General features: G+C 36.7%; 1 protein-coding gene across 1 annotated transcript; it reads right to left on the bottom strand.

Moving 5' to 3' along the window:
• Window positions 1-4,337: 4,337 nt before the first annotated feature.
• On the bottom strand, window positions 4,338-11,260 carry LOC110448153 (neo-calmodulin-like). The gene is made up of 4 exons (XM_021494240.1): window positions 10,984-11,260; window positions 10,385-10,523; window positions 8,251-8,345; window positions 4,338-5,988 (listed from the first exon to the last, which is right to left on the bottom strand). Exons 1-4 carry the CDS (start codon window positions 11,010-11,012, stop codon window positions 5,769-5,771), a joined length of 483 nt encoding a protein of 160 aa, XP_021349915.1. The 5' UTR covers window positions 11,013-11,260; the 3' UTR covers window positions 4,338-5,768.
• Between the last annotated feature and the right edge of the window lie 386 nt (window positions 11,261-11,646).

Here is an 11,646-nt window from a genome sequence, read left to right as displayed (position 1 = left end):
TAACATGGGACTGAGGAGTTTGAAGTCTTAACACTTAAAATATTAAAAATTCATAAACGACAGAACACCACGGGGCTGATGATTTTGAAGTATACACACTTAGTATATATAACATATATATTAACGACAGTCAACATGGGACTGAGGAGTTTGAAGTCTTAACACTTAAAATATTAAAAATTCATAAACGACAGAACACCATGGGGCTGATGATTTTGAAGTATACACACTTAGTATATATAACAGATATTAACGACAGTCTACAATGGAAGTAAGAAGTTGATTTTATACACTAATACTATATAACATGTATTCACGAAAGTCCACCACGGGGTGAGACGTTAAGGCTTTACACTACCTTACAACGAAATGTACCTCTTCTCCAAAAAAGTTATACAACTAAACATATCTAAAACATTTTTTATGACTACAGATTTGGACGTGGTTCTATAATGAAATGAAAAGTGAAAGGTACACAAGGGTTTATCGTTACCATAATGTAATTAAACTTAGATTAACTTAGATCATTCTGAACGCAGGCCTATACATTTGCCTCTATATTCAGATCACAGTCCTTAAAATAATAATTATATACATGTAATATAGTGTATGTGGCATCACTCGTGTTATTGTAAACATCCTGTCGCCAGTGTCCCAAAACTTACCAAGGCTATTTTTAAATGTTATAATATTCGGTGTTGGACCACGTTCTCGGGTAAGGAGTTTCAGCTGCTGACTACACGCTGAGTAAACGAGTATTTACGAACGTCTAATCTACTTCTTGATTTGTCCATGCAGACTGAATGCCCTCGAGTTCTTTTGTCTTGTTTAATTAATAGAAGCCCGTTGATCCTGATGTATCATACATGCCTGACAATGTTTTAAATACTTCGATCATGTCTCCCCTGTTCCTTCCATGGACTAATGATGGAAGTTTAAGTCCATGCATTCTTTCCTCGTATGAAATATCCTTCATCCCTGGCAGTAATTTGGTAGCTCTCCGCTGAACGTTTTCCAAAAGGTTGATATCCTGTTGTTTGTATGGTTTCCAAACGCATGCTCCATATTCCAAGTGTGGTCGTACTAAAACTTTGTATAACAGGCAGAATGGTTTGTTGTCCAAAAATGTGTAAGTTCTTCTGATGGCTCCAAGTACTCTATTCGTTTTGTTTACTGCGGCTTGTATATGGCTTTTGAAATTGAACTTATTGTCTATAATTATTCCTAGGTCTTTCTCTTCAACTTCCTCCTTCAGCTTTACCGTGCTCCTCATACCGTCCATATCCTTGTAAAGGTGTCGACCATTTGGATTTTCATCCTTTCTCAAATATAGTGCTTTACATTTATCTGGGTGAAACTTTAGTAGCCACGTGTCCGACCATTGTTGCAGATTGTCATGGTCCTTTTGTTAATCTCCCTGTTCTCTGGTATCCCTGTACAATTTGGTGTCATCTGCAAACAGCAGGGTCTTCGAATCATTTACTACATCGGGCAGGTCATTGATGTACAGTACAAACAGTGATGGTCCCAGCACGCTGCCCTGTGGTTTCCACTTGTGACATGTTTCCACTCGGATACATGTCCATTAACACTTACTTGTTGTCGCCTTTCTGCTAAAAAAAATCCTTTATCCACGTTAATATGAAAAGGCAAAGCCTTAAAAGAGCGAAGCTTTTGTTGATCTCTGATATTTACTGATTTAGAATAAGATAATACTGCTTTCAGAATAAGCCAAGATAAAAACAAGCCGAGGGATAACAATGAAACATAAACTCTAATGAGATTAAGACCGACATAACAATAGGGGAGATCGCGGCAAATTCGGCCCATTTTTTTTAAACTCCGTTCTGGGAAGTATGGCAGAACGTCCGTTTTTGAACATTATTATTTTTTTCTTGTCGGAAGATCGGATGGCCGAACGAGCCCCGCAATGTAATAAGGTCGGACATGCATTTGGGTTATTTCGGCTCCATTGGAATCAGCTTAATTATGACGTTATTAAAGCATGCGAAACTGTTCGGGCCCAAATTGATATTTCAATCAATTCTTATCGTACAGCACCTGTATATCATTTGAAGCTGTCAGTGTGTTACACGTTTGACAGTAAAAAATAGCAATTCCGTTTACAGAAAGTTCGCTATGATTTTCTTTCTACTCTCTCAAAAGTTCTTTTCTCCTGTTTAGTAATTTTACATTAGAGTTTTCCTCGCAATTTTTTCATGTGAAGATCTTTAAGTTGTAAATATTAGCTAAAAAACAAAAATATCAGGGGTGGCCGAACTTGCCCCGGTCTCCCGTATGTAGATTTTTTGTATCATTGATGATTGGTAAAAATATATTCACAATATAATTTTTGCATCAATGACACCATTTTCAAAGCTAAAGTAGATATTTGTTCTTGTGTGTAACGTATATGATGGTTTGGGTGCTGCAGTAGATAGCGCGCTCGTCTTCACCAAGATCGCCGGATGCAATCTCAGTTACCTGGCTGACCACGCGAGTTTTCTCCGGATACTCCGGCTTCCTCCAACATTATGAATTAAATCCTCTGCGTGCTTCCGTCATGTCACAAAAAGAATGATTGAAATAAGGCGGGAAAAAACTGTTTGGTAATTGCTATAGAAAAAAGTGCATATTACATATTTGACGATAAGACTATAAAAGTAAATGTATAGAGATGTTAGTTAAAAAAAAATGAAATTAAAAAAAGAAAAACATTGTAATGCTTTGATGTAACTGAGATTGTCGTTATATCGATATTAAGAATTCCTGTTCCATCCTGAAACACCGGATGAATTTCAAATTTTATAACTGTCACTGAGGTTTGACAGGTAATGATGCCAAGTAAAATTAAACAGTTTCTGTCTGTAACTAGTTATAAATCGGCACGCAATGTGAAAAAGTAATACGTTACTGAAAAAGGGCGTTTAACTCGGGTTCGTTGTCTGGATGAATTATCCATTGTTTCTTTTATGAGTGGTGATGCATACATAAATTATGTAAAGACTAAAACCAGGCCTCCAAAAATGTTAATTATTTCGTTCATACTCTCAACAAATGGAAATCAAAAGCTGATGAATTTTTAGACGATGAAAAATAAATGTACACGTTGACCTATTGGTTTAATGCGGCGCTTTTTGAAAATATCTCCCGGTAGAAATATTTGCAGAACCTGGTTGATGACAAAAAGGATCTCCAGAAAACATTCGCGTTTTTACTTTTCGTGCCTGTGGCAAAAACTGAAATAAAAAAGTCATGAACCAACGACAAAGAGATAAATGCAACGGCCATCAGTTCCAAGATTTTCCGGTAATTTTTAATCCTTCCGGAAATAACGACGTTTTATGCCTGCTAGTATAAAAAATTATATGATAGATTTTTTTCACTCAGAATGTATATTAGGTTTTATCTAAATAAACAAGTAATAAAACACGGGTATTGTTTTCACTATATAAAGATATTCATTTATGGGTTGAAACATAATTGTCTTTGCTTCAAGGATACACTTCCGGTTTTCCCACTGGACGTCTACTTCCGGACGAAAAAAATTAAAGGCAATGTGTAGAGAGGGGAAGCAACCCTGTTTACGCACGCATGTGTAACCATTAAAGAGCTTCGCTCGGGCGCCTTCGGCGCCCGAGAGCTACGCTCTAATTATTTCTACTGACAATCAATATGCGTTTAGTTTGGTGATCAACCGCCTATGTGGAACAGTGTCGAACGCTTTCATAAAGTCCATATATACTACCTCAATGCTACCTCCTTCATCAATGATTTTTGTCCAGTCGTCTACAGTTTTGAGTAGTTGAAGAACTGTTGATCNCACAATTTTTTCCAATAGTTTGCATATGATACTAGTTAGACTAACCGGTCTGTAATTTCCTGCATAACACTTGTCCCCTTTCTTGAAAATGGCAGTGATCCTCCCCTCTTTCCATACTGACGGTACATGGCCTGTACTTAATGATTGGTTGAATAATATCGTAAGTGGTTTAGTTATTACAGTTTCTAGTTCCTTCAGTATTTTTGGATGAATGCTATCTGGACCTTGAGATTTGTTGGTGTTTAGACCTTTTATGAGTTTAGAAAGTTCTTCCTCTATGAGCTCCTTGTTCAGAAATTGTTGATTTATATTTTTGATTTTGTAAATACGCACCTGAAGAAGTTGGCCAATACGTTAGCCTTTTCACCATCACTTTTGGCAGTGTGTACCACTTTGTCGTTTTCCTTTACGTGTAATTCGGATATTCCTGTCCTGGATTTGTTTTAGAATTAGCATATTTCCAAAATATCTTGGGGTTGGTTGTTACATCTTTAGCGATATTTTGTTCCAGTTGTTTTTCGCTTTTCTAACTAAGTTCTTTGCTTTGTTTCTTGCCTTGACATATTCTGCATGTTTGTTTTGATCCTTTGTTTCCATGAATCTCTCCCAGCATCGGTGTTTTTTCTTAACCGCTTCCACTGTCTTGACATCTAATGATTGTTTGTGTTTTTTCTTTCTTTGACTGATTTTTGGGATATGTCTGTCTACCGCCAATAATAATTTACTGATGAATGTATTATAGTTTTCGTCCATGTTTTCATTCTGTAGACAGGAATCCCAGTCAATGTTTAGCTCCTCCCTCATCTTTTGATAGTCCCCGCGGTTATAGTTTCATGGTTGCACTGTTCGGTTTGTTATATTTACATATAAATTAAAAGGCGATACATCCATGGTCACTTTTACCAAGAGGACTCTGGATATCTAGTTTACCAACCATATTTTCCTCGTTTGTAGATATTAGGTCCAGTAGGCTGGGTTCTTGGTTATTTCTTATCCTCGTGGAACTTTCACATGCTGAAATAGATACGTGTCCCTGATGGTTTCAATAAATTTTATTTCAGTCTTGTTTTTATACTCTGTTGTGTAGTTCTCCTAGTTGATATTTCTGTAATTGAAGTCCCCCATTATGAGTCTATGTGAATATTTGGCGTTACCTACTTCCAGTAGAAGATTATTTAACTCATCATTATTTTCCTCTGTGCTGTTTGGGCTCCTATAAATACATCCAATTAATAGTGTATTCCCTTCGGCCAAGTCAACGCTGACAAAAACATGTTCCCTGAAAGCAACTGACATACTCATTTCCGTTGCTTTTAGATCTGACTTGATGTACTGTGCTGTTCCTCGGATACCATTTCATCCACAAAGGTTATTAAGTAATAGTAATACCGGAAACTAGCCATTAAAATAAAAAAGGGCGATTACTCTAACAAAAACCATAGACATAAAGATCAGGTAGCATATAACCTTAAGAGAGACGCAAGACGATCGGAGTATGGTGCAATGTACAAGCTTGGATATTATTGAACTAAGCATTGTGATTAGACAACAAAAACACGGGCGTTTAACCTTATACGAGACAGTGAGGACCTTTCTGGCTCTGTATAAAATCTCTTCATTATATTACTCCCAAAAAGTGAAATTAGAAATAATCACCAGATACAAGATTGGTGTATTAGCGCTTCCCCTATTAATACATTTTAAATCGAAAATTAACATTACCCTGTTGTTTTAACCATTATAATATAAAGGTTCTGTAGGTTGAAGTTTACTTCCCACCAATCGTTATACATAACATCAACCATACATTTAATTTGTCGTTCTGAAATATCAGAGTAAGAATCGTGTTTCTTAACTCACATTATGTGTTAATAGATATAAGTATAACAAATATATGCATTATTAAAGTGTCTGGCGAATCTTAAATAATTTCTACATTAGTTGGTTATTTTGGGATGAATCCCTTATTTTTTAGATGTTTCGTTAGGAACTCCTCATAGGTGACGTATCCGTCTTTGTCAGCATCAGTTTCTTCAATGGCCTTTAGCATGTTGTCATCCACCTCAAAGTCCATTACTCGAAGTCTCGTCTTAATCTTTGATTTGGAAACCCTTCCTTCGTTAGCATCATCAAAGTTTCCAAAGATCACTCGAAGTTTGCTTGTCCTGGAAATAAACAAGTGTAAAACGTTTAATCCGGTCCTTCTATCACAAGCGTCTCCTAGGTTCAGAAGCATATCCAAGTTACACAAGCGTCCTCTAAGATGAACTATGGGTATTTATTAAATTATACTAAATTTCTTGATAATATTGTTTCCTGTGGAAAAGTAATATATTCCACAAAACACCGGTTTTCAAGCCTTCGGATTTAAACTTTCTTCACCAGGGAGTGAATGGTCCTCATTTTTAAGTCACATATCCGAACTAAAACCACAAACAGGAAGTTTTGAAAATTCTTAGAAGTCTCCAATCTATCACATAGAGGTTATCAAACGAGTGATGATTGTTAATCATGCTTATCTAACTCGAGTTTCAAAGTTTATATAATCATCGGGTTGGCTGAATGTCTTTAACAATGTGAAAATTAACTAACGCGAGATATATAACCATCAGAATCAACCATCACGAGTTTGGGGATCTTTTTCTCCCAAAACGTATCGATATTATACCTAGAAAATCGCATGTTTCTTTTGCAATTACAATATTTCGGTCGAGGGAAACAATCTCCACGAACTATGACGTCAACATGGAAGATGACGTCGCAAAGCAATGTGACTCGACGTTACAATTAGATGAAAGAAGACTTTTCCAATGAGGGGGGAATGAGGAAACCTATAGTGGACGCGGGAGAATGAGGGGGGAATGAGGAAACCTATAGGGGACGGGGGAGAATGAGGGGGGAATGAGGAAACCTATAGGGGACGGGGGAGAATGAGGGGGGAATGAGGAAACCTATAGGGGACGGGGGAGAATGAGGGGGGAATGAGGAAACCTATAGGGGACGGGGGAGAATGAGGGGGGAATGAGGAAACCTATAGTGGGCGCGGGAGAATGAGGGGGGAATGAGGAAACCTATAGTGGGCGCGGGAGAATGAGGGGGGAATGAGGAAACCTATAGTGGGCGCGGGAGAATGAGGGGGGAATGAGGAAACCTATAGTGGACGCGGGAGAAGTAGGACAACGACAGATACCAACTAAACACGGAACACAGAATGAAAATCACAATTCACTACTATGGAATTGAGGTGTTTTTTTATTAATTAAAATGTTCAAGATACCAGATACAAGATACAAGAAACTTTATTTAAAGTCGCATACATATACACAAAGAACATTAGCTCTTGAGAGCTATTATTCCGACAAACATATGTAAGATAACAATAACACTTTATTTTACAAATAAAGGGAGGTAAGCACGTATATAAATAAAAATGCAATAATAATTATCACAGAAAAAGAAAGTATGATATCACAGGTTTCTAAATGAGGCCTGATTATAGCTTTGGATGCGTATTGGAGGCGTTTCACTCCTGATTGAAGTTATCCATGGTAATGTATGGTCATTATCAATTCAGGATGCGAATTTTTATTTTTTATTTTTCTATATAGATACATGTATGTACTTGAAATCACAGAGGTGATATCCAGCGAGCATGCCGTCATTTATAATATATCGTCCGGGTGACAACATCAAGTCAGTATGACGTCAGCTCTCGTGAAGAAGACATGATGATATATGATTCCATATATCCGTCCAAAAACGACTTGAACAAAGAAACTATTTATTTTTACCATCACATTACACGATTATTATTTACAGAAAACCACTGACATCCGCCTTTTCTCTAGAAAACAGGGCGAAACAACAAGGAATATTATCATAGCTACCCGTCTACATGTCCTGGCAACTGGCCAAGTAACATGGACCCGGATCTTACATTAAATGATACATTGTATCTGAAACATGCAGTATTAAATGTAACAATGAACTGTGACAGGGTAAAAATCTATAAAAGTGTATTGCCTCACTTAAATCACGCAACCGAGTCTTATAATGAATTATTTTGTATATATTTAAGGATTAACTTGAATATATTTTTCAGGTTATGGAGATATAACACAAAAAAACGGAGTGTACTCTAAATAAACAGCGAAGCGGTTTATGATGAGAGTACACTCTGTTTTTTGTGTTATAGCTCCATCACATGAAAAATATTTTCAAGTTAATCCTTATAATTCAATCTACTATACACAATCCCTGTGGAAATCCACTTGTATTGTATTCTCTTAGAAATTATTGCGCTGCTGAATCAGCCAATCAAAAGCGACGTTACAAATGGCGACGTCATTTTTTATGCTATGGACTGATAACATAATTTTTTAAGCCAATGAAAATGCTTGTTACAAGCAAGATTAAATTATACATACTTAACCATGACGTCCTCATGCGATTTCAAAGCTTCAACATATTCATCCAGCGTGATCGTGTCTTCCCTTTCTTTATGCATTCCTTTCAAAAGCATCTTAAATAGACATTAAAAGGCAAATTTTAAACTTTCTTTTAAAACCTCATGTCGATGAACATCGCCTGAATATAAAGAAATCTGGCTATAAATGCCACCTGTCTTTAAAGAACACATAAAGAAAACCCCTAATGATGTTTTTAATATGAAAACAATTAAGTAAGTAAGACGTTTTGCGTTCGCCTTTGAGCGATAAATACAATTACATATTCATATATAAAATTGTCGTCGTATGTTCAAGTATACAAATCATTAACATCACTTTCTCGCACCTCGGACAAGGTAATTCCACATGATACTCAGTTCTAGATTTCTATGTCTCGTCCGATTTGTCCGACACCTTCACGCGACATTTCGTGGAATTTTTACACAGCGATGCATTCATTCGTAAGTGATATATTTGTACATTATATTTGTATTCGGTTTTGTTTTTATATTATTGTTGTGATGGTTTTATATACTTAATGTTGTAAATGAAATATAATGTACACTGTGAAATGTGTTCTTCCTTGTAAGGGTTGACTACATTGTTTAAACATAGCTTTAGGAGCGAAGAAGACGTATCAGTTTTAAGCCCCGGAAGGGATACTTGTAGACTATAGCAAAATTGAGTAGTTTTTCGAACACAAAGTCGAGAGATAAACATAAATTACGTGCAACTGAGCCAGATCGGGTTATTTCAGTACCGTGCAAAGATTATTTCACACCCCAATTTCGCCTCGGTAGGACATATGTTACAGGATCTTAGCCCTCGACTGATATAACCCGATCTGGCTCAGTTACAGGTTATTGATTTTATCAAACATCTTTCAACTAAGTTACTCGATCTAGAGCAGACATGTTTAAACGGAGAAAACGATTTTTTTTCTAACGTACTATATAGTTATGTATATCAGTATAAAGTGGTGCTTAACAGTGTTAATTAGTCGGCACTGAACGGTGCTCAATATTTTTCTTTGGTATACTTTATATATACACTTTGTTTACAACACTGCTACACGTTACTCTATTTTTATCTACAATTACGATATTATGATAACACGAGGAGTGTACTTATTCTTATCTAAACAGATAAAGTGTGGTGCAGGTATCAACACTAGATATGCTAATCCCCTACCAGTAAAGTATGACCGAGAAATCGCAACCCGAAGGGTATAATTCCTTGTTTTCTACCCCGGTAATTGTTTCAACCGAGGGTTAGACATTTGGGAATGTCACATCCCGAGGGTTGAGGTATATCTGGGACACCATTATCATATGGGATAATTCTTTCTCGTCCATTCTATCAATAATATGCTATAAGCCATTTCACATCAGAATTTGTAATCCGTATTAGTTTAAGACACTGTTTGATAATAAACGTTGTATTACATTATATTTAAGTTCAATAGATGTTATCTGTGTACGGCACAGTCACTGACCGGTGATAAACGGTTTTTTATGCATTTAATTAAACGTCAATATATGTTATCTGTGTAGAATGCAGGTATTGAATACAGGTTAAATTACTCCATTTCAACATATGATATCTCTGTATAAGGCAGACATTGAACGGAGGTACTTCAGTTCAACATAAGTTATCTCTGTATTAGACAGGCATTTAATAGGAGGTACTTCAATTTAACATATGCTATCTCTCTATAAGGCAGACATTGAACGGAGGTACTTCAATTTAACATATGATATCTCTGTATAAGGCAGGGATTGAACGGAGGTACTTCAGTTCAACATATGTAATCTCTGTATAAGGCAGACATTGAACGGAGGTACTTCAATTTAACATATGCCATCTCTCTATAAGGCAGGGTTTGAACGATGGTATTTCAGTTCAACATATGCTATCGCTGTATAAGGCAGGGATTGAACGGAGGTACTTCAATTCAACATATAATATCGCTGTATAAGGCAGACATTGAACGAAGGTAAAACTTGTATCCGCTATCTGTGTATTAGCTATAGAGAGGCATTGAATAGGGGTACTTCAGATCAACATATGCTATCTCTTTATTAAGTAGTTAATGACATTTCTGGCAATCTACCTCAGTCAGTGCCTCGTCCCCTCCGAAACCAAGAGCCATGAGGAGTTTCGTTAACTGTCCTGTTGACAATACTCCGCCGTGGTCTTTGGCCATAACACTGAACTCTGTTTGCAGGTAACGGTCATCGCCCTCCCATCCACTGCAGTGTAAGAAATTAGATATAGTATTATACGGATCATATCATTAGAATCATGGACTCGTCTTCCGAGAAGCCACTCTTTAAATAATTCATCTTTTACAACAGCACATCCTAACCACAATAACGTCAAATCGCCCCCCCCCCCCCCTCCGAGAAAATTGTTTACATGTTAACCGTGTGTCCGAGGTATGGTTTGAAGAAAATATAATTTATGTCTATTACCGGTGGTGGAGGATAAACAACATATTTAGCATTTTTACTTATTGATAGTATACTGTTCCCACTGCTGGGCTACATGACACATTTATCACAGAAAATGGTACAGCACCAAGTAAACCTGTTGTTGTTTACTTCGGGATGTGTGTGTAGGTACACATAACCAGATGTGACCTATAATTAAGTTACAACACTCAACTAACTCAACTTTACATATATTTACATAATAACTGGTAGATCTTACCTGGACTTTTTGGACATCAGATCGCCCATATCTATAATCTATCTATTTACTCCGAGTATTCCTCTTCTGCTGTAATACGCTGAAGTCTGGCTCACATCCAAAATTCTCCGTTCACCCTCCGAGCGTACAGATAAAAATAGCATTTCCCCTCTATTATGAATATTTATCCATGCGATAGGTTTTTATGTATTCAATATATACATTGTTATGGTAGACTGTAGATACGTATCTATGACAGATGTCTGGTCGGTCGAGGTCCTCTCAAAGTAGGTCATTTATTGATAGACCTGATAATGATTTAAAAAAAATAAACAACAGGTGCGATGGGCCGGTATCGCGCACTTGTGATTTACTGTATGACCGGCCGACGCATTTCACATATATGATATTTAAAGCAGGGTCAAGGTCAAATCAATTTAAACAATGTTGATGGTAAGAAAGCTAACGCTATAGTACAGGTTGAATAAAATGAAATCAATGAATCTATAGCTTATCTATTTCTACATGTATGTAGGGAGAGTGACCTCATACAACCTTTATCGTTTGTCGATATGATTTATTATATCAAACTTGTTTGCGTGTTACACCGGTAAGCTACAGAATGAATGTTAGAACTCTAAGCCTAAGTAACACCTCTGTGGTCAACAACTCATATATTGTTAC

Source organism: Mizuhopecten yessoensis, unplaced genomic scaffold (genome assembly GCF_002113885.1).
Source record: "Mizuhopecten yessoensis strain PY_sf001 unplaced genomic scaffold, ASM211388v2 scaffold3853, whole genome shotgun sequence".
Lineage (NCBI taxonomy): Eukaryota > Metazoa > Mollusca > Bivalvia > Pectinida > Pectinidae > Mizuhopecten > Mizuhopecten yessoensis.
The sequence above is the reverse complement of the archived record's forward strand: the minus strand, read 5'-3'. Positions and strand labels throughout refer to the sequence as shown.